Source organism: Seriola aureovittata, chromosome 10 (genome assembly GCF_021018895.1).
Source record: "Seriola aureovittata isolate HTS-2021-v1 ecotype China chromosome 10, ASM2101889v1, whole genome shotgun sequence".
NCBI classification, from domain to species: domain Eukaryota; kingdom Metazoa; phylum Chordata; class Actinopteri; order Carangiformes; family Carangidae; genus Seriola; species Seriola aureovittata.
Window position 1 is genome coordinate 19,141,931 of NC_079373.1, and position 24,229 is coordinate 19,166,159.

General features: G+C 40.2%; 1 protein-coding gene and 1 long non-coding RNA gene across 2 annotated transcripts; one reads left to right on the forward strand and one right to left on the reverse strand.

The window, feature by feature from the left end:
• On the reverse strand, window positions 1-19,706 carry LOC130176749 (uncharacterized). Its single transcript, XR_008828915.1, has 6 exons — window positions 19,596-19,706; window positions 18,946-19,054; window positions 18,459-18,586; window positions 2,035-2,107; window positions 1,658-1,948; window positions 1-1,014 (listed from the first exon to the last, which is right to left on the reverse strand). It is a non-coding gene; the product is annotated as an uncharacterized LOC130176749 (long non-coding RNA).
• On the forward strand, window positions 9,744-10,803 carry phlda2 (pleckstrin homology-like domain, family A, member 2). Its single transcript, XM_056388026.1, has 2 exons — window positions 9,744-10,312; window positions 10,449-10,803. Exon 1 carries the CDS (start codon window positions 9,855-9,857, stop codon window positions 10,269-10,271), a length of 417 nt encoding a protein of 138 aa, XP_056244001.1. The 5' UTR covers window positions 9,744-9,854; the 3' UTR covers window positions 10,272-10,312; window positions 10,449-10,803.
• Window positions 19,707-24,229: the final 4,523 nt, after the last annotated feature.

A 24,229-nucleotide genomic window follows, 5' to 3' on the forward strand; every position in this document is an offset into this window, starting at 1 on the left:
ACCCGTCATCACAGGATGCATAGTGCATGAGTAGTCCCACCAAAGACTGAATTTCTCTTTAAAAATACACAAAGGCAAGAAAAGATTTGAGTGAAGTAAGTTTGTGTAGTAGAACTGTATTTTTCTTCTTTCCTGTCATATAAATGTCAGATTCAACATGTGACCCCTTGGAGATTTGCTCAGGGATTTTAAAGCCCCTAGTAAAGAGGTAGAGGCCTGTGAAAGTAATTAAGTGAAGTTCTTGGGAAACTTAATGACCTATTGGCCGTTTTTACAGCAAGTATAACAGTAAAAGCACAGGTGTCAATAACAACAATGTCTCAGCTGAATTTAAGCATTCCAGTGAGCCAGCATGAACAAAACACAAGGACCCTGAAACTGAAGCAGCTAAATGGAATTCGGCCATCTTTCATTATATAATTTACACCTGTGCTTTTCCTGCTGGGACATTTCAACATGTTTGCTATGACAAAGACCTGAACACGGCACAGCAACGGACTTCTATTGCTGTCGAGACACTGTGTGCACAAGGTAACATTTCTCGGGTCAATGCACATGCTGTTGACAGCACAATGTGAAAGGACACTGAATAGTCACACACATTGACTTTACTCCTAGGCATCAGGTGACGATTTGCAAATAAGTGGCAAGAGCTTAGAGCAAAGCCTGCAGTCACAGCCTCAGCATGCTGACCTGACAGCAGAGGACCCTCTCTGCCTCGTGAACAACATGGTGACTGTAACAGCAGGGTGGTATCCAGGCGGGAGGAATTTGCTCATGGTCAGCCCAACGTCAGGCAAGGCAACCAGAATGTCTGGAATCCTGTCTTGCAGATAAAGGAAGCATGCACGCTCCTCAGTGAGACCCTTGTAATGCATTGTGGGAGATAGTGGCTGAGTGCGCTGAAGTTTTTGGAGGAGGATGGCGACACTGTCCTTGCAACCCAGGTTTCCTGCTCAGTGTTGAAACTCAGGTACTTTCTTATCCTGTCACCTTGTCCAGCAACACTCGCATCTGTGGGAACAGCGGTGACAACATGTGACTGTGAGAAAACAAGTCTGGATTTGATCAAGATCATAACAGCCTAGGTCACTATCAACACTACATTCTACATTTTAATATTAATAAAATTACTACCAAAATAAAATGTATGAGGGGTTCAGATGTTTGGAGGAAATGAGTTGGCAGCAGCAAATTCTGATCCTTCTGTCGTACACAGATAAACCACAGACTGGAATCTCTCCAGTTTCTGTAATTTTGGGGATTTTGCTCTACAGACTTGTGAACAAGACCTTATTCATGCTGTGGCTGCTGTGTGGGGGGTTTGAGGATTGCCTCACTGTAACAAGGAGTCTGATTGTGTCTCAACACTCATTTCTGTGCTTTTAGTAACAAGGCCAGGGAAATGGAACTGTACACTTACTTTCTTTTGGTTTGCACTGAAAATTGAAATCTAAAGTGTCTGTGTCAGCTAAATTTGCTATGTATAACCCCAATAAAAGCTATACAGTGGCTTCAGAAAGTATTTCCATGCCTTCACTTTTTGCTCACTTTATTGTGTTGTAGATTTAATTTTAAAAGGATAAAATTTCAGTACTTGAAGCCCTTCTACTACAGCTTCCAGTCACTTGCGTAAGTCTCTACAAGCTTTGCACACCTGGATTTGGACAGTTTATCCCATTCTTCCTGACAGATCTTCTCAAGCTCCATCAGATTGGATGGGAAGCATGTGTGAACTGCCATCTTCAGGTCTCTCCACAGATGTTCCAGTCAGGACTTTGGCTGGTCCGCTCAAGCTCAGTCAGAGACATGTTTGGACTCCACTCCAGTGTTGTCTTGGCCGTATGCTTCGGGTCATTATGGTGCTGAAAAGTGAACTGCCGCCCCAGTCTCGGGTAACATGCACCCTGGAGCAGGTTTTCTTCAAGCAGCGGTCTCTCCATCCCTTCTAATGAGAAGCCTGTCTGTATTATGAGAAATTTTTTTTGTATTTAGAAATTTAGATCACAAGCAAACACAGGTGCAGCACCAAACCTGAGATCCAGAGAGTTAGAAGGATGCTTGAAACTGAGGGGTCCACTCATGAGTCAAATCAACTCATTAGATCCTGTTGAGAGACAGAAAAGAGAGAATACAGTCAGACTTTATCTTCTGCCCTCTCTATGACATCCTCTGCACACTCCTCCTCAGCTGTTTGATGTTTTGACAAGTGTGTATGTGCATAGACGGATGGACAAAGAGGATTTTTTAACTATATCAAAAACGCATATATAAGAAATCAGTTAGGAGATGATCTTCACGCTGCGCACATGTTCAGAGCAGCAGAACAAAGCAAAGTATTCAGACTGCTGGGATTATCCCTAAATGACGCCGTCTGCCATCGTCTCATCCTCATCCAGCAGAAGTGTAAAGGGCGCAGTCTTCTTCCGACCTTCCTCCCAAATGCAGCTGCACCCACCGTCCCACTCTTGGCCCTAAGGTGCTTTTGGCAGCTCTTCTACGGGAGCACACATATGAGTGTGTGTTTGAGGGAGTTTGTCTGTGTGTGGGGTCTTTTGTATCGTCCCCTCCCGGTCGGAAGTGATGTGAGCCAGATAGAGTTTCCACAGAGAGAGAGGGGAATAGAGAGGTGCTTTATGCTGCTGACGGCGGGTTGGTGCTCAAAACTGAATGAGCTGAACTGGCAGTGTGATAAAGAGCCCATTACCTCTTAGATCTGATAATGTTACTGGTGGCGTTGACATAAGAAGTCTGAGCTTTGCACACACTGACGACAGACCGATTACGGACATGTCGAATTTTGAGACATTTTGATCTTTCTTTCAGTTTATCTGCTTCTGCATGAAGTACAAAGCTGAAGTTTTTGTCTCTTGTGCTAGCAGCATCGCTCTGTTGATGGCAAAGTTTGGCTGCTCAGTCCCCCACTTTGGCCCAGATCGAAATATCTCAATGACTAGTGAATTGCCATTACATTTTGTACAGAAATTTATGCTCCCCAGAGGATGAATCCTAGCAACTACGCTGATCTCATGAGGTTTTCTCCAGTGAACATTTCTAGTATTGTTGTAGATTTTTGTTTATGCAAATCACTCTGAATTGGAAACCCAGTGATCTACTCATTCAGAACCCCCATTGAAGTTTTTACAAAATTTTTAATGGACATTTTATGCAAAAGAGTCAGTTCAGTCAATCATCAGAGATTGGGCTACTCCAGTATATGTTTGGTGGTTCTTCCAACTTAAGTAGAGCTTTGCTTATATGGTGCAGAGCAGGACATGACTAAAATTTAATTTTTAAGTGAAAGATTCCTTTGAGCCTAAACCAACAAAAAAAAAAAGAAAAAAAAAAGAAAATGGAAAATAAGACCAAACTTAAGGGGAAATTATGCGTGCAGTTCAAATAAATGTTGGCAAATAAATGAATAAACATGCAAAGGGGCGGTTCTGCTTTCAGTATAACCTTTCCTGATGGCACCTGCTGTACATAAACAAGAACTCACAGGAAACTCTGGGAAAGGGCAGCGTCCTTGGAGAGAGCAGCGCACAATCTCCTGTAAGAGCGAGACCAAACATGGCAGTGACTAACACTGGGTTTCACAATAAACTTTTTCCATCATCTCAGGCCTGCTCCTTCAGATCCCTCCAGTCATCTTGTTCTGGAGTGTTTGATTTATTTATTTTTTTACGTGGGCGTCAGGTGATGGAATTATGGATTTTGACAGCTGTTGGCAAAAACACAATCATATATTATTTCACGCTGGACTCTATCCCAGCATGCAGTCTACGTGATGGGCATGTCTCTCTGGACTGTGGGAGGAGAAACAGTGGGACAGAATGAGGAGAATGTGTAAGGTTTTTGTAGGAAAGGGCGAGGGCGAGTAATCAAACCTAAGCTGACCTCTTAGTAACTGTTTAACTAAAACTACATTTGAGGAAACATTAGAAGGAGCCCAGGTGGTCACTGTGGGAAAAAAAAAAAGTCATTTAAAAGGCGCTCAGTGGTAAATGGATTTTCAAGTATGAGGAAAAATTGAATGTAGCCAAGTTATCAGCTGTCATCTGTTACATTAAAGTTGTCAACCAGGCGCACTTTGTTCTTTTAAGTTTATCTATGTGTGCTTAGCATGTAAGATTATAAACAATGGTCACCATAACCAAGCTAATCTTATTTGCTCTACTGCATTATCCGGTTACCTCTCTGCCTGGCATGTGTGGGAAAGCAAGATTCACGCCCAATCGCAGCATAGCGACAGGGCAGCACACCTCTCTGGATTTATGAATGGATCAGTGAATGAACAGGGAACTAGGTGTGGCGTGTTTAACCTGAATCACGCTCCTTGACTTCCGAGCACAGGTGAAGGTGCCAGTCAGACCTGGACTACACGAACAGGTATTAGGTTACATAAAAGAGGGCAAAGAAAAAGAGAAAAAGAAAAAAAGAAAAGCAAGGCTGGTTTAAGTATATGTCAGTTTTTCCTGCTGCAACATGCTGTGCTTTATTTAATTGGCTTACGATTCATGGGAGCATGAGGTAATTCAAGGTAATGGTTACAAGAATGCAATGATGTGATTTTGATTGATGACCTCCAGTCATATTTACACTTGTTCAACCACTGCTGCTGCACAAATGAGCAAACATTCAGGAGAATTTCCTGACTAATTCATCATTTTATCACTCCCTCTCTTGGCTTTATGCAGATTATCTGACAATGAGGCATTATCTCAGCATTCTACTATAAGTCCACATTGTTAGCGGACAGAATAATGGATAAACTATCATTTAAATGAAAATTGTAGCTGTAGCTCAGAGCTGAACAGCAAAAGTTTCGTCAAGTCTAAAAGTCCGGTCCATGGCCCTGCTCCCGCCACAGAGTAGTTTTAGTTCTGTGGAAAGACTCTAGGTTTATCGCGTAAGCCGTAGTGAAGCTATGCAGATGGCACAGTGAATGCTACATTCCTGGCAGGGAGAAGGATTGCAGACCTGCATACCTGTCGTTCTTTGCAGAGTCAAATTGGCAAGAAGAAGGTGCTGGTCTCTCCGAGCAACTCGCTAGATCACATCGCATAACTCTCACATGGTTTGTGGGGCGTGTGAAGGAAGTGTAGTTATCGCAGACTACATAGTTCCCACACATTCGTGTTGAAGTTTGTGTTACTGATAGTGGGACACAACAATTAGTGCGTGTTTAATATGACTGTTTCCTGTGGATAAACAGTAGTCTGGAAATACATGTCATAGTAATAAAATACTGTACTTCAGTACAATTTTGAGGCGCTTTTCTAGTTGATGCTACTTTATGCTTCTACGTCACTACATTGTAGAGAGAAATGTTTTTCTTTTTATTCCTTAACATTGATCAATTACATTGATCTGACAGCTCAATTAACTATTTCTTTTGCAGGTTATATTTCAAATAAAAATGTGATCATCTTATAAAATACGATTCACTTTTACATTACACAACCAAAAGTAAATTAAGTAGTTACAATGAATATGTCATTGCTAAAGTAATAATTCATTAAAATGTTGTTACAGTGGCCATTCTACACAATTACCATTTTTTTTATACTTAAATACAAAATTATAAAAATAAATTTGACTTTTATTCAAGTTAAATGATCTTCCATCACTAAATGAGTGTCTGGCTGGAATACAACGAGAAACATGGCTGCTGGCTGATGAAGAACGTGATGTAGATTCTTTATCTCAGTCATCATACAGGATTGCCCAGTCCTAAGAAAGTGCAGAGTGTATGACAGCAGTCATTTCTGCGCTCATTGTTCTCCAACGGTTCCTCTAGCAGCAGTGTGTTTGACTGTGCACGCTGCCCTCATCAGCCATTTGTTCTTTTTCCCACGCTGCTGAATGCCACAGACACACACACACACACAGAGCTTATCAGAACAATGCCTCAAATAGCTCCGGAGTCTCATCACAAGGGCATGTCACCAAAGAGCAGAAGAGCTGAAGAGGGTGTGTGTGTATGTGTGTGTGTTTGTACACATGTGTGTGTATGTGAGCGACAGGCCAAAGTCGTAAACGTGTCACAGTATGCAGCTGTTACCTGTGGGCTCAGCTGTACTTGTCAGCGGCCCATCACAGCCAGCTCATCCATACTGCTCCCCATTGTTAGGCCGACTATGTATAGTTCACTGTCTGAGGGAGGCTTTCACCGGCTAACACAACGCACATAAACACAAAAATATCAAATTCATTTACCTGTACTAATACACACACAAATTATAACAAAAAAGCCTGGTGAACATAATTTGTTCTTTTGCAGAATATTTTCTCTGGTCGTATTTATGGATTATGGGAGATATCTTTGCCCAGGATATTGCAGTCTGTTAAAATCACTTATTTCTTGTAACAGTAATTGCTGGGTGTGGCAGTTTACAGAGTCCACACTTTTACTTGCATTTTATTGTTGCTGTCCTGCACGTCTCGCTTTCATCAGAGATTTGAAATCTTTATTACAGTAATTTAGATAGTAGTTTAAATAATCTTATAATATATTATAATAATTCTAAATTTGGTTGGCTAATTGGACATTTCCTTACAAAAAGTACACTAGCAAAATTTTATGTTGCTCGTCGTAAGTTGCTGTAACAGATTATATTTATTGCTTTTTTTAATCAGAGTTCTGCAACCCCTGAATCTTGTTTTTGACATAAATAGAATACCAATGTCTTAGAAACAATCCTTTTTCAGAATAAAGCAAACGAATTCACTGAGTTGGGATCTCCTGTATTTTAGTCTCTTTTATATGCTGTGAGTCACGATAAACATTCAGCAGCTTCATGCCTCGACACGACCAACAAACTCTGGGCCTTTCTGGTCCTTCCACCTGCTGCCTTGTCACACCTATGTGCCCATGGCTGCGAAGCTCCATCGCACTGAAGTAAACTAAGTAGAAAAGAAGAGCGGACATGAAGTTCTTTTGACCCCTGTGGTCAGTTACTCGCAGTTTATCTGACTTGATGCAGCGGACACATTATCTCATTTCCTCTCTGGGGGTGTTGTTTTGTCTATGCAGAGACAGTGAGGACGGGAGGGCGCTGATATGAAGCCAGGGTTGTCACAACACACCTCCAGAGATCCATCACACAGTCTGATTCCCTCCAGAAATACATGTACTTTCCCATACGCCTGAGAAACAAGGAAAACAGTGACACATGCGAGTTTTACTACTGCTGTAACTCGGCAGTCAAACTATGTGGTTTGTGATGTTTTGAGTGCTTCAGCTCAGCCACAACTGTCACTGTCTGCAGTATATGATGTGTGGGGAGAGCACTAAAGGGATACAAGAGCCACACCACTCAATGTAAAGAACGCTGTCTGTGCTGCCTGAATATGGGTCATATTTATTCGAAAGAGTAACTCCTGGTGCCTGCTTTTACAGTAATACTCCCGCGTGTGATTAATTATTCCCTAACCTTATTCTTATAAGAAATAAATAATGATCCTTGCGCACACACACATGTAGACATATAGACACAATGTATTCAACCTGTTCACATACACACGTGTAACCCCCCCCCCCCGACTCACACACCTGGCCCTCCATTGGCAAGCAAACTCCTACAAAGTAAGGCGCTTCACCACATGCTGCTGAGTCACTGCCTGGGCATGTCTGAGAGGCTCCACCACAGTACTCCTTAAAACAGAAAAACCCACATATGTCCATATGTGCACATCCAGGCAACTAAAAGAAAAGCCCCTAATACAAAAGGGGAAGGAGGTAAAGAGGCGGTGGTGCACCTCTTCATTCAACAGAAGCTGTTTGACTCAGTACACACATGTGGTTTCCTTTTCTTTGAGATCAGAGGATTAAACAGGATGCCACATCCCACTCCAGTGGCAGTGCTCATGCAGGGGTTGCTCAGCAGACTGACTGGCTGTCAAGATGATTCACCACGGCCTTTGGTGCTGCCTGTGTCTGTAAGATCATAGTGGTGTTCATGTGTGAAGTTTTATGGGTGGTCCTCTAATTCCATTGCTCACAAGACCATCCAGTAATTTGTATAATTGCTGGAGAACTGGTGTATATGTGTTTTGGGGGGGGCATTTCACTTCCTGAGGGAAGCTGTGGGGGGGGACTGATAGAGAGGCAGACAGGAGAGCCTTCTGAAGTTTGCCACTCTGCACACAAGTGACGCATATGTGGTGTGCGTATCTGAACCAGACACTGGGGGTCAGGATGGTGTTTGTGTGGCTGGTGGACAGGATAAGACAGGACAGGCTGCAGAGGAACACTCGATGACATCAGGCTTCTTACCACCACCTCCTGCCAATTCCCACACGCTCCAGGATCTCAGTGATACAGTCTGCCGCTGTCAGTCTGACATGATTAACCAGGACTAAATCAGTGAGGCACCTGACAGCGTGACACGGTTCTCAGTTGTTTGTGAATGGGCTCAGCCTGGGAGTGACAGATCTGAGGATGATAACAGAGTGGACACACCTGTACGGCGATATCAAAGTCCTTCTGAGTCATTCAATATAGCTTTACTTTTGGTCGTGGCTGCCTGCTATATCATGTGACACCTGATCAAAATCAGGACATAATTATAGCTGACCTTTCGTTTTATATCTTTCTTTCATCCTTTAAGCACACTGAGTTTACCTCACCTTATATTCAAGAGTTAAAACTATCCACAGGATTTTATTTTTTATAGTTTGAAGAAAATAGACATGAAATAAATTTGGTGTTATTACATGCTAAGGTAGGTCATGGTTGTTTCCTCTCATAAGAAGCCTTGTTTTCATGATGATAATGATGAAAACAAGGCGAACCATGATTACATGTATTTATTAGTTCAAGTCCCTCCCTCATATACTGATTTAACACAATCATTAGCCTTGCGTGTAGACCCTCCTGTGCTCAGTTCGGTCTGGCGGGAGTAGCCCCAGTTTTAAGCTCTTTGTTTCGACTGAAACTGAGAAAATGTAAACAAAGAAACTTTTTATCTTAACTTCAGTTTGCAAGTTAAGTCACCTTTTTAAAGGAGCAGAGAAATTAATGCTGAAGCTGAAAATGTTTCGGGCTCTGTAACTGCTGTAGCACTTGCATAAGTACCTGTGTTTTCCAATCCCCTTCTCTTTCTGTAGCTGCTGACGCACAGTCTGATGAACCCTCTGCTCACTGAATGGAAACTGCAGCTTGTGGGCTGTTTGGGTGTATTTCAGTGGCTTGACATCCACAGACAGGAATAGCAGAGTTTATGTAAAACACCACTGATGTGAAACATGTTTAGTCTGAAAGGTTACCTTTTAAAAGAATCACTAGAGAGCCGGGTGGCACGGGTGAGGGTTATAAAGGGAATGAACTACCAGGCAGTGGAAAAAACAACAGGGAATCCTAAAAATCCTTCTGAAATTATTGTTGATATTAATGGTTTACAGGGACAGGGTGACTTTTATGCACAACCTCAGCTGTGTGCACTGTGCGCATCTGGTAATTAACGATGTTAGACTGAATCACTTACCACAGAGTGGGCAAATATTTGGACTAATCTCCGCAGTAGGATGTGGATTACTAATTAACATGCTGGAAGTGTAATTAGGTCCACGTTAGGACTTCCTCTGCCCCTCGCCCCCTCCTGCGCCACAGCTTCCGCCCACACAGCCTTGAATTACCCTACTGGCAACTGTTGATGCATTCCCAAACCATATGACGTCAAGTGGGAAGGGCTCAGGCCAGAGTACACTATAAAAGTCATGTGGTGCCTTAGTTCATTCACAACGCCACTCTGGATTATCAAAGCGCTTGTAGGTAGAGAGGCTCCTTCCTCGGGCTCCTCGGGCAACACAGCAGGGAAGCAGGGGTTTCAGAAACCTGCCCGACATAAAAAATGAAAATGTCAGCGGCGGAGATCTGCCAGGTCCTCAAGGAAGGAGAGCTGGAGAAGAGGAGCGACAACCTGCTCCAGTTCTGGAAGAGGAAGACGTGCGTCCTGACCACGGACAGCCTCAACATTTACGCGGACACGCAGAAGCGCACCAAGGGCAAGGAGCTCAAGCTGCAGTCCATCAAGAAGGTGGACTGCGTGGAGCGCACCGGCAAGTTCGTCTATTTCACCATCGTAACCACAGACAATAAGGAGATCGATTTCCGGTGTTCTGGAGAGGAGAACTGCTGGAATGCAGTGATCACAATGGCCCTGATTGATTACCAGAACAGAAAGGCCATCCAGGACTTTAAAACGCGGCAGGACAATGAGAGCGCGTCGCCCGGACAGCAGGAGAGGCGCATGGCGAGGGCGCCCTGAGCCGCAAAGGGAGACTCTGGCACTTAACCACTCCTAATATGGTGAGAGACACACCACGACATATAGCTGACATGATATATGAATGTAAATGAGTAAAAAATAAGCATTAAGTTCAGCTGAACACAGTCGGAGAACCTCGAAACTAATGACGTGTTTTTTTTTTCTATCTCCCTCCAGTGTCAATGTGGACCATAAAGAAATAATACGCGGACCAAAAAGGAAGACGAGGTCATCCGGTCCAGAGATGAAGGATTGTTCAGGACTGAGCTCTCGGAGACACGGGACAACTGATCCAAACAGACAGACGGAGAGACTTTCAGAAGCTCCACACTCAGGACTGAACCCTTGAATTGTCAAAACTATTTCAAGTTTGCTCTCCTGGGAGGGATGACCATGATGTTAATTTATTTGTTTCCAGGATATGGTGTTACTGGCAAACAGCTTGTGTTGTTTAAATTATTTACTATTTCAATGTGTGTTCAGTGTGTCATGGTATTTATTTGAATAAATATTCCTACATTTTTGACATAAATTCCTGCTGTTCTCTGCTTTTATTTTTTTATTTTTTCACTTAGAGATACTTTCTTTCTTTCAGTATCTCATTACAAGATTATAGTGTCAGTAACAGTATTTTTAACAGGCAGGGACACTTTCCAACAAAAGTATTTCTTAGTAAATGCCAGACCGCAAAAGTAAAAAAGGGAGTGGGGGACAGGAAAGTCCCTTTCCTGTCTGCTGTCAGGTGGAATGTGACACTGTATGGAGGCTTCAAGGCTTGAGTAATAACTGATAAGGGAGCAGATTTAGTCACCAGCACGGGACACTTGAAAGACTCAGTGGTGCCTTTGAACACACCTTAACTGTTTCTGAGGTGTGGTAGGTTTATAGAGAGGCACAGATGGAAAGGAAATGAAAAAAAAAGAAGTTACATTTAAAAATACACAGTTTAATTTGGTATTGGCTACTTGTGGCTTGTTACCCTGTTTGGTATGTCGGCTTTTAAATGATATTTAAGCTGCTTTCTAACAGGTGTTCACATGACAAACTCCTCTTCAGGCTCCTTATCAGATGCTTGTTCTTTTCAGGGCAACAAAAAACACACAGGAAGTCTGCTTTACTGCCCTGCTATCATAAATAAAGGCTGTGTCATTGGATATAATGTGACACCATAGGCACACACCCATTTAATTGCTGTTATAAAAGCTGTGAGCAAGGCCTTAGTCATATTCTGGACCTTAGACCTACAAAAGAGAGATTATAAAATGCAGGTTAAAAGTTGATGTGAAAAAACTACTTGTCATATTATTATAGCATTATTATGAGATATTGATATTAGCCCTGTGATGGGCACATTTAAGTCAGAAGCTTAGTATGTAAATACACTGTAGGATATGCTCTAATTTCTGACTTGTTTTATGCAGCTGTCTTGTAGATTCACCTCCAAGAGACACACTTGTAAACTTAGGGCAGGTTATGTTTATACATTCATAGACAGTCTATGAAAAAGACAGAGCACTACACATTACATTTAGCTGTTGTGTTTGTACTGATTCCTACTGGCTTTATTATAAGCCTCTTAAAAAATATTCAGTTTAGAAAATTACGTACGGGTAAACTTTATTTTAAAGTGTTTTACAGGTGCACATAGAACACAATTGGAGTTTGAGCCACAGTGTTGGAGCTACATAAAAAATCTTTTTTTTTTTAAAAACTTGTCCGCTCTGCCTTGAGCCCTCTTCCACATAAATACCTCCGGCTGTGGATCATGTGGAGTGGAAGTGTGTTATGAGCACAAATGCCCGGAGGTCAGAGGTGACAGAAGGCAGAATCTCTGGCCAGCAGTAATGAAGTGTGTAGCAAAGTCACACCCCTCCCCGTCCCATCCCGTCCCTGTGTGCAGCTTTGAAGTGGGATCACACTACAATGAATGCATCAAAGGGTTAGACTGATCTGAGGAGTATTACCGGAGCGGATGGGCCTCCTTTCTAAAAATATTCCTTCACAAATTGGCACCACTTTAATCTCACGCACACATACGCACCTTTGGTCCCTGAGCCTAAACCCGCACAGCGGTTCTTGTCAGCACGAGAATCTTTTTTTTTTTTTTTTTTTTTTTTAAAGACAATAACATCCTGTTTTTAATTTTTTGAAGCAGAAATTTCCGACGTCATAATCGACTTAACATCTGGCCACAGAATGTAAAATCACCTTCCTTATTTCCTCACTGGTCTGCACTCACACCAACTACAGGGACATACACACTATGTCTTCCTCTCTGATCTCAGGCTGTATAAACATCCCCTGACGCAGCACTGGCACACACTCAGGCCATACTTGTAGCCTCGACGTCATCGCTCCATAAGCTTTCATTATGTGGATGGCACATGGCTGCGCAACAGTGAGTGCATTGTTACATTCTGAATGAAAAGATAAATGCACTAAATGGAGAGGATGTATGTGTGTGCGGGGCCGTGACCCGTAGACACATCTTCAGTTTGTCTTCAGCTTTTAAACCGAGCAGGACAAATAACTAGTGATTCACAGGCATTTATTGTAAACATAAAGACAGCGCTGGCAGGATGAGCGGGTGTGTGCGGAGTAACAGCTGAGCAGGGTGTTGTGAGGTGAAGGTTGGTGGCCAGAAGAAACATGTCTCGCTACATTTCATCATTTACAGCACTCCCACGCACACTTCTCTCGAATTCTCAGCAGCAACAACATCTCAAGACATTAATCTGTATTGACATGCAGATGGAAATCTTTCACATCGTTCCCTAAAAGAAGTAGTTTGCCTCAACATGAAAAACAATTCAGGCCATCAGAACATTGTGCTGCAAGTGAGACCAGCCAATTGCCTGGAAAGAAAATATAGGACAGAATGTGAATTAGATTAGATTTGAGAAAATGTGATGCAATTTTAGGCTTGTAAAGGTTAAACATAAAACCATCATGTTCATAATTAAATTCCTTTCCTTCACATGCAGGGCCACAGCTAAAACTGAGGACACTGCATTCACATTCTCAGCTCCGTGTATGAAAATTTACGGCTTTTAACCTGAAGGAGTTTACATTCTACATTTACATTTTGTGGGTTTAAAAGGTTGGATCTGATGATTTTAACACTACTTTTCTGATCCCAGATTTATATTTTGACAGTGTGGAGAGGGAGGTTTTGAAACAACATTTAATAAGATTTAAATTAGGCTACAACATTTTAGTTAAGTTAATGAAATAATCAGAAAAGATTGCAATTTTTCGGTCAATTTGAAAATTCTAACAAAGGGTGAGACAATTTTGGGGAGGATTTGATATTTTTCACCTGAGTATTTCTAAAAATCCTACATGCTGGATTTTCCAAAAGGAAGATTTAACCATAAAAGTCCATGCTAGATCTTTGAGAAAAATACGCAACAGAATATTTTAAGATCAAAGGTCCACCTACTAGCTTTTCAAAGCTTTCAGCTACATCTCATCGGCCTTCTTCACTCTTCTCACGGTCTTGTTATTGTGCGACTTAAGTTATACGCTTAGCTTACAGGATGACACCTGTGCCACCTCCATTTGTTGAGCAAGGTTGTTAACTGCGGTTGAAAGGTCTGAAAAGCTAATAGGTGAGCATGGATTATCAAGTTAAAAGTGGAAAGTGAAAGAGATGCTAAATATAGAAAACTGTGGCTGCAGCTGTGATGACAAGTCTGTCTGTTTTTACATAAAATCTTGTCTGGGCATTTTGTAGCACAGTTTCATGACATGTTACAACCACTTCACTTCACAGCGTAATTCAAGGGTTTGCTCAGGTATGCGTCATGACTCAGTGCAGCTCCCCATGCTGAATGAGGGTGTCGCACTGCTTCCTGTAAATCTCTTGCAAACTTCTATTCCAATCTGACGCCAGCGTGACACAACACTAGTGCTTCATGTAAATAAAAACGTCCTAAAACCCAAACAACAGAGACCACCAGGACATTAGGCAAGGCCTCGTAAGAGTTTGAATACTAACAACCCCCAAGACCTAGTGTCTAATTATTGTATATCATAGTGGCTTATAGTTATTGTTCTCTGATAAGCTTGAAACATTATAGCTGTCTGAAAATGCTGGCAGTGGTGTACTATGTGGTTTTTTTTTTTTTGAAACCACAAGAATGGATTATCTCACTTATGTGCTATTTACAGGTTCATTTTACTGGAAGAACCTTTGTAGGTATTTCCCTTTGTGACGCATGGCTCAGGTGAGCGCATACCAAAACACATACCTTAGTAAATACAGAGATAGACACACGCCCTCGGGTCATAACTAAGGCAATGTAAAGGCACCAGGTTTCTACGGTAAACTGAATGTTTGTGACAGTTAAAATTGGGCCGAAAAGGTTGAAATGTGAGTGTTTGACCAGAATCCAGCTCTCCGTGGTTCACTGCTGTTTCCCATTTCTCATTCCTTCATCCAAATAAAGGTCATCTGATTCCCAGATCTGGTATTCTAGATAAATTGGACAAATTTCCCCGCTCATCTTATCCACAAAGGCGTCATTCTCCAAATCGTCTGTGGCCATGACAGCCGTTTTTGTTTTTATATCGGACATCCATTTCTGTCTGCTGAGTCACGGGGAAAGAACTCCCCAGATCTGCATCTTCAGCTCTATCTGTCCACATGCTGGCTGTGATTGTGACTGTCACAAACGTGTAACTCAAATACCCTCAGAGGCAGGGGAACAACACTGAATGTGGACAACAAAATGTGGATTTGCAAGAAGTACTGTTGTCGGAAATCATGGGACTCAGAAGCACGTTTCAGAGATTATAACATCAAAACTTCCCAAGAGAGCGATGACTTATTGTTTTCTGTTTGTGAGACATTCCTAATAGCAACCTAATAGCTTTCCACGTCCAGACCACATCCGCTACACCATAAATATAGAAAAAAGTCTACAACAACAAGAAAACTATGTCAGGGTAAGGTGATATTTTCCCAAATATAGACAGAGTATCTCTCTTTGTAGGCCTCTTTTTCACATAGAATCTTATGAATGTGGCACCTCTCATATCTAAGACATGCGTGTGTATTGGATGTACAAAACCACACACACACATGCTGTATATATACACACAAAGTGTCGGCAGGGGCTGCAGAGCTGAGCAGGGATCATGTTGCTTAAGACCCAGCTGTCCAGAGAGAAGCTTCAGACAGAGAGAGGAGACGCTGTCAGGAATGTCTACAAGGCAGTGAGGGGGCGGACGGCTGAGGACGAGAGAGCTCCACAAACACTCTGTGCCTTGAGGAAGAAGGCAACGCAAAATCCACATCAGACGGAGTAGACTTTAAACTTTAGACCCGAGTTTAACTTAAGTAAAAAAAAAGAAAGAATGACGACGCTTCCAATAGTTGAGAAATTTTGCCCATATCCATAAATGTCAACCTCATGGTGGTGCTACAGAAAACATCAGGATCATTAAAGTCAGTAAGATATGTCATGTGGGAAGCATGAAGGTCTGTACAAAATTTTGTGCCAATCTATCTAATAGATGTTGAAAAATTTTACAAGAAAAGTGAAAACTTTGACCTGCTGGTGGCACGGGAGGAAAAGTCAGGGGATCACCAACGTCATTAACCTTCATCCTCTGGATACCATGAATGTCTGCACAAAGTTTCATGGTAATCTATCCAGTAATTGATATAATACCAATCTTTTTCTAAAAAAAAAAATGTCCCTTTGACTCTACAGACCAAAAAAACAAAGTTGTCCTCACAAACACTTATTGAAAGAAATATTGCTCCCAAAATTCATTCCAAAAAGTCATTTTTTTCTTTTGGGATGGAGGCATAAGTCAGAGAGGCTGAGGTCTTATTTGTGAAAACCTGGACAAACCAAAACTACATGTGTATCTCCATACAACCGGGACTAATCATTTAACATGTCAGTTACAGAAACATGTGGATCACAGTGGATGATGGGACTGTGAGCAGAGGAGCAGAGCAGCTGGGGTTCAGGAGTCTGATCACAGTCTAACTGGGCTCCTGAGGGGAGCTTTAGTTACAAGCACCTGCCTGAGTGGGTGTGTGAAGAGATGAGCAAGAACAGATTACAATAACATTACATGTCCCAGGAAGTCCCATGTGAGAGATCATTCAGAGCTCAACATTTTTATATTAACAAATGTCTGTTGAACCCAAATCATTGGATTGAGACTTAAAATTAAATAATTGAAAGCGCCTTTAAATTAAAACAATATCAAGCTTTTTAAACTGTAGACGTTATTAGATGAGATGGCAAAATCAGCTATTCTTCCGTTGAATAAATACAGTATCTACTGAATATTATTCATATCTTTTCTTATCAGAAGTAATAATTTGAGTCACAGAACCTCATACAATATCTAAATGCACTTAACTTGTCCTCCATATCATTAGAAGAGGCAAAGGAATAAGATGTCTCAATGCTGCTGAGCTGAAAGTAGCTGCTGAGTCCATGCAGACACACAAATCTCAAGTTCATCTACAATCTATCAACTACTCTCTTCAAACTGGCACTTTTCAGAGAGATTAAGAGGCAGCTCTTATTTCTTTAGTTCTCATGAAGGATAATGACCCACTGCAGTTTTCAAATTTGACTGATAACTCTGAATTCAGACATCAAGATCCATGCTAAAGCGTAAGCAGTGAGGATGGAGAAATATATGAACAAACTGGTACATGGAGATCAGACTGGGTTTTATTAAAAGGCAGACCGGCTTCTGTTAATTTATGAAATCTACTTCATACTATCGATATTTCTTTTCAGGATATAAATTTGTCAAAACTGACTAATGCTTCTAAACAAAGCAACTCCTCAATCTGTGCCATTTCCATTATTCGCGGTTCAAACTGATTCTGAAGGTTTTATTTCAGGTCTTATTAACAAGATCAATAATTCTTTCCATTGACAATATTTCCTATCACCTCTCCTCGTAATTATTCTAAACAAGAAATCTGAGGTCAAAGTGCTAGTGATGCCATGTGATCGTCTCAAAAGTTCCACTAAATAACACCACAGCTGATCACACGCGTTACAGTGAGTTACATCAGATTGTTGGTGCAGCAGATAAGGCAGCAACATGATCAACTTTGCCTGACAAGAAACGGAGGGTGAAATGAATGGTTGTAATAACCTTTAATCATGACCCTGGGTCCAGAGCCATTATCAGGGCAAGAGGAAATTAGTTCACCGCAGATATTACACAAGAGGAAAGCGAGTGAAAGAGAAAGAAAGATAAATGAGAACATAAAGGGAGGGGAAAATTCCAGCATAGGGAATATTAGAAGTAATGCGAAGATGAGTTTTCTAAGGGGGAAAAAAACTGGATGCAGGAATTCCCCTGCCACACCAAAGCCAACAACATACCAGGTACAACCTAATCATGTGATATTTCAAAAGAGATACTACACCCTGCACAAACACTCTACTAAACGATTTTCAATTTATCTTTCTCTCTGTCTCTCTACTTTCAGGAAATGGTTTGACATGAGCAAAGAAATGGAACAACACCCTTAATGAAAATAGATAAACCATTTTCATGACAGTTTTGACAGTTAAAAATTACACATCGCCGGTAGCATATTAAACATTTTCCATAATTGTACCCTGAAAAACTGCTGGGTTAAAAAACAACCTGACCTTGACCCCATCACTGGGTAACTATGGGAAAGTGGTGGGTTTTACGATTCAACCCAGAATTCTGATTGTTAATTTGACACAACCTAGTGATTAAGTCTATTGCTGGGTTGCATGTTACCAATACACTGGGTTATTTCCTGTCTCATTGCCATAATACTTTATTTACTGTTATTATCATAATTATTATTATAATAACAACAGAACATTGAACTGGGAATGAAAGAATTAAACCGTGAAAGCAAAGACAGATCCGAGAGTGAACAAAGCCTGATTGTGTTACATAATCAAAACAGAACAACTGATTTTAATTGCCTCGTTTGTTCCTTAGATTTTATTTTCGCATAATTTTTCTAGTGTACAGGTTTGGCGTTACATTTACAGTTTTATTTTGATAATTTATGGGTTTTGTTTCATAATCAGTTGGTTATTTTTTTGATTTCAAACCTTCCGGCCCTAAATTACCTTCATAGTTGTCAAACATATCAAGCAATACAAATGTCCACCCTTACTGAAGTAGAAAAACTAAAGCAAAACTTACAGTCTGCATGTCAATAAATGACCTCCGGGACTCCTCTGATGTCGGTCTGAAGACTATTCCTCCTCTCTTGTAGATGGATGGGGGAAGCAGAGTTGGCAGGACATTCAGAGCGCTCTCATCTTTAGCAACTAAACAGTTTGAGCATAATACATAGTATCGCATTAACATTTAAATAGTATGGTATATGATGACTGGTATTTCCAAAGCAGTATTTCTGAGTTTTCTGCCCTGGTGTTGATTGGTATCTATGAATGTACTGATTCTGTAGTCTATTATGACAAGACTGGACATTGTGAATCCAAAAATCACTCAAATGAACTCAACTTCAGCCCAACTTCAGTTTTTCAGTACTAAGACAAACAACACAGTTACCAACTAATACCATGTTAGAAAAATCAGAAATACAGTCTTATTTCAAAATTGTCTTACCTGTCTTTCAATTGTAATTTTTTATTATTATGACATATTACTATAAGAAATATCTTACCTGGTGTCACGTCAATCAGCACTAAGTGCAGTTTCCCTCTCGCTGGGCATATGTAAGGATTCTCAGCGATAACAGAAGCCGCTGGACCTCTTGTGATATCTGATCAATTCTGAAAACAAGGAAAACAAATGTAACTACAACAGTGTTTGAAAAAATTATATGTGCTTGCAGGAAGCACTTTTTAGGAAAATAATACTAAGATGTCCTAAGATGTCCTAGACATACAGTGCATTCATAAAGTATTCTCACTTTTTTCAAAATGTGTTATGTTGCAGCATTATGCTAAAATAATTTAAATTCATTTTTCCCCCTCATCAATCTACACTTAATCTTACTCTACACTATAAGATTATTGCACAGCTTCCTCAGTCCTAAACAGCATTTCATTTGTCATCTTGTTCACTATGAGGTTAGCCAATCAATATATGTGATTGTTGATCAGCTGACATTCAGAAATAACAACCAAAAACAGTTCATTTGATCGGCTATCAACACTTGCACAGTAAAACTAACCTGACGCCCCACCCCCTTAAAGTTTGTACGCAAATTTCAAAATTTTCATTCATAGGAAGTCATATACCGAGCTAACGTTAACTGGGTTAATTAGTTAAAATTAGCTGAGGTTGTTATGTTATGTGTTATAAACTCACCATAAGACCCGTTTCGTCCGGGATTTCTTCTCTGAAACGTTTCTTCTCTGTGTCTCTGATAATATGAAGAGGAGACGAAACAACAGAAAAAATTAGTAAAACTGAGTAAAACTATCAACACACACGTTTGCATCCGGACAGACGCCTCCGTCTGCGACTGGGTCTGCTGGGTGTTGTAGTTCTGCAGTGGCAAAGGTGTGCTTTCAATACATGGTTTTCTGTTTGTTCACCTGCATCTGAAACCACTTGTAATTGGAACACAAAACTTTGAGTATCAAATAACCCATTGGCTTTTTAAAGTCTGTTTGGTGTTCAATTTCATGATAAAATTCATAATCATGGAAATTCAACAAATAAACAAAATCTCTAAAAAAAAGTGAAATAAAGGGAAATGGCCCCAAATATGCTGACAAAGTGTGCATTGTGTCTGTATACTTGGTTGGTTTTCATGATTTGGCCTTTGTAGTATGGAAAATTTGAAATGCCTGAAATTAAAGTTCAAATACATTACATGAAAAACTTTTGTTAAATCAATGTTATTTAGCTTCCTGTCTTTCACTATATATATGTTTGTTTTCCATTGTGACAAATTTTCCATAACACATTGAAATCAATCACAGGAAAACAAAGTGAAGTGTATTACCTAGGCCGGAAATGTCCAACAGTTACCAGCTCATGCTAGCCTCATGTCTAAAAGGTTAGCAGCAAATGCTACCCTTGAAATTTCCAAAAGTAGCCATTGATGCTAGCCTCACAGTGTCCAAACATTAGAAGTTTAGCAGCTAATGCTACCCTTGAAATGTCCAAAAGTAGCTGCTAATGCTAGCATTATGATGTCCAAACTTTAAGATAGCAGATTATGCTACCCATATAATGTCCAAACTTTATGATAGCAGCTAATACTAGCCTTGTAATGTCCAAACTTCAGAACTCTTGCAGCCAGTGCTGGCACTGTTAGTAGCACTGTATAATGCAGCTTAATGCTAGTCTTTGTCCAAGAGTTAGTAGCTAAAGCTAGCCTTGTAATGTCCAAACTTTCCTAAAAGTCTGAAGCCAACCCTAATGTAGAATGGTTTGCTAATGCTACCCTTGAAATGTTAGAAAGTAGCAACAAATGCTAAATAATAAAAATGCCAAATACTTAGGATGGCAGTTTTGTTTGTGGTCAGCTTTGAGTTGTGTTACAGTTACCTTCACTATTATTTGCTTAAACACAGTTGTACTATACTGGTTTAATCTGAACACTCCTACTCTCCACACTCACCATGTACTCCATGAGTTAAAGGGGAGGCGGCCAAACATTTCCTTCTTTTCTGCTCTTGTTGATGTCATCAGTGATGTCACGGGTTATACCATGACTGTGGGGGTGGTCAAAGGTTTAATATACTTTGTTAATAAGCATTTGTCTTTGATTATTTGATTTAGAGTGATGATAAAGTTATATATTAAAATATAATATTATATAGTAAAATTATAACATACATCTTGTTTGTACTGTTGATGTTTACCAATAAAAGTAACTTTTTGTCAATTAATCGTTTTAGAAGTAGACCCCTGAATGAAATTTGGTTCTCCCGTGGCTAATTGTTCAGTAGAGAAAAGGACTATATAAGCAGTTGTTCTTTCTCAGCTAATTCAGTCTGTGCAGGTTTGAGTGCTATGAGGGTCCTGTATACTGTATTGCATAATATAACTGACTTTAATGTTACCTTGACTTGAACTTTGTGATGCCCCAAGCTAACAGTTAAGGTTATTGATTTTTATTTTCATATTGCTGTTTCATTTTCATAAAATTTGTGATGGCCATATCTGAGTGATATGGTGACCAAATTTAGCAGCTGATATTATTGAAAAATGTTTATTTTGTGAAGATATTCTCTGATAACTGCATGTATGTTTCAAGGCCATACTTAGCAGCTAAAGCAATTGAAAAGTCTTGATTTCTAATAGGAAATTCCTGTTTAATGGCCAAACTTAGCAGCTAACATAAAATATATTACATTTTACCTAGAAATCCTAATTAATTTCCCCTTAAGGTTACTGACATTTTATCATGTTACATTCAATTTAGGAGGTTTACGCTGTTTCATTTAGTCAATAGCTTACTTCAACTTTGCAATGCTGACAAATTTGTGATGGCCAGAACTAGCAGCTAATGTAACTTTCACTTAATATTAGTTTACCTTAAATTCCTGCCCATAATGTGTCTTGTGAATCTCTGAAGGCAAGATAGAGCCAGACTATCTAACAGTGGCCAAGCGGGAAAGTTAATGAATGAGTATTTGGGTCTAAGTAACCCAACTAGCTGGTCAGCTGTGGATGAAACCCCTTAAAATCCTTTTGACCCATAATGAGCAACGCAACAGTGTGTTCATATTACCCCAAACAACAACAACAAATTATGAACCAGCAGTGTCAGTAACAACCTGGTAGTTTTATGAATGTATTTGGTTACAATTTTTCCAATAGGTTGTTCAAGAAATGTTTTCACTTACTCTATGTAAATTTTGAGTTATATTCCCTGTGTGGAAGGCTTAGCAGTTTTTGCATTTTGCGTACAAAACAGAACGGGTTAAGAACATTTTTACAGCATTATATTGTATTTATAGTTTTATGATTAATATGAAAACATGTATACATGTCTATACAAAATTTTGAAAAAAGAATGTCCAGAACTGTTTTTTTTACAAAGATTTTGGGAAACATTTGGAAAAAAACACATTTTTTACATGATAATTAGATAATGTCTTTCTCAGTGTAATAGGATAACAAAGAACAGGCCAGGGAAGCTGGAAAATCCCTTAATAAGAAAGTCTCATGCAATACATTCCTGCAGTCCCAGGTCCTGCATGTTTTGCTGCTTGGCTCTGGCTCCTTGATCACTTCAGCAGTGTGGTATTGACCCAGCAACATATGTCTCCATCAATCATAGCACAACACAGCAGAGGTGTATTGTTCATAGACACTGTGGAGGGTATTTAATCACTGCTGATCAGGGTGTAGGCTTGTGTTTCCGAGTCTGCATACCTTCGCTGTGGGGATGTGATCTCTCAGCAGCCATCCAGGAGCTGGATGTCTGTGTGGGTTGATCTATGAATGGAGGAAACTCTGGTCTGACAAACAGGAAGCAGATAGAAAAACACAGTGACACCAAGTTTCATTTTTTTTTCTAATTATTTTTAATTCATTGAACATATTATCAACATACAGTAAAAAGTTGATATGGCGGACAGTGTGGTGCATCATAGCAGAAAAGCCACAGGTGGAATCATTTGTCATTAATTACATCTGTGCTCCTGATTTCACGACAAGTCAAAATGTCAGCAGTGAAAAAGTCTATTATATGTTCTGAATCTGAAATGTTGGATGATGGAAATTCCAATAAAAACTCAAACTGGCCAGAATCTGAATTTATCTGACAGAGTTGTAAGTGGCTGCTTATTATAAATCCCCTATAGGAAAAGGAAATGGGAAGACTAAAGCCTAAAATAAGAGGAAATCCTGTTGTTCATGGCTCAAGGGTCTTTCCCATGAAGCAGGGGAATTCACAATGGTCCTCTCTGTCCACACGCTGCCCCGAGACAGAGCAAAGTGGCAACCTTTTGCCAAATAGGCTATGGTTGTATTGGAGGTCAGCATTAATCAAATTGGACAGCACACTTAAAATGCAGTGCAAACACACTTCAACAATGTACACATATATGTTTTTTACACGCGTGAACCTGTACCTATAGAAATATGGGACCTCATCCTTATTTGCATCACACAGTTGTAAAATTCATTTACAAAAAAGTAACTTTACAACTTGAGTGGTGGTATTAAAGCTTTTAATATATCAAAAAGAAAAGAAAACTACAGGCTGTGTAAGTCCACATTTTGGCAAACGCATTTTTTTTCTTTCATCAAAACTGGCACAAAACATGAATGCAAAAGAGGTTTAAAAGCAAGGCAAGTCACAAAAAAAGTGACACTCAGCTCCCATGCAGTTCTGCTTTCTGTGGCAGCAGTCTCACTGACTCCTTCTCCTCTCCACCCTGTTTCACATTTCACATTGAATCAGTCTGAAAACTGGGCACAGGCTGTGAGCTTTGCATTACTCTCCATAATAATTTCAAAATCCATTATTTGTGAGTCTGCTGGAAACATTTTCCCATGAAGGCAGAAACAAATTATTCTGTTTTGTGAATCAGTATGTATTTGAAAATGTAATTTTGCTCCTTGTGCTCCAGACGAGAAGTCTCGATGATGTCACCTCCTATGGATGTCATCTTTAATGAACACACTGTATGCCGACACCCTGCAGTATGTTAAAAACATACACATCTCCTCAACCAATTGCAAAAACATGGATGCAGATGTCTAGTTTTGTCCCCATGAGGTGTACAGATCAGTGTTCACACCAGTTAAAGGTGGGTGTGTGACCCATGTGAGCAGTGGGAACAGGAGTCTGTGGTGTAGGTTTACACATTCCCCATGGAAATTACTCCAGCAGGAGAGATAGAGGCAGAGATTAGGATTTCAGGTTTTTTACATGAAAAGTTGGAACATTAAATATGAAAGATGATATCTCTGCAAAAAGTAGTTCCACATGCTGTTAAAACTGTGAAATATTATAGATGACTTAATGCAGTGGC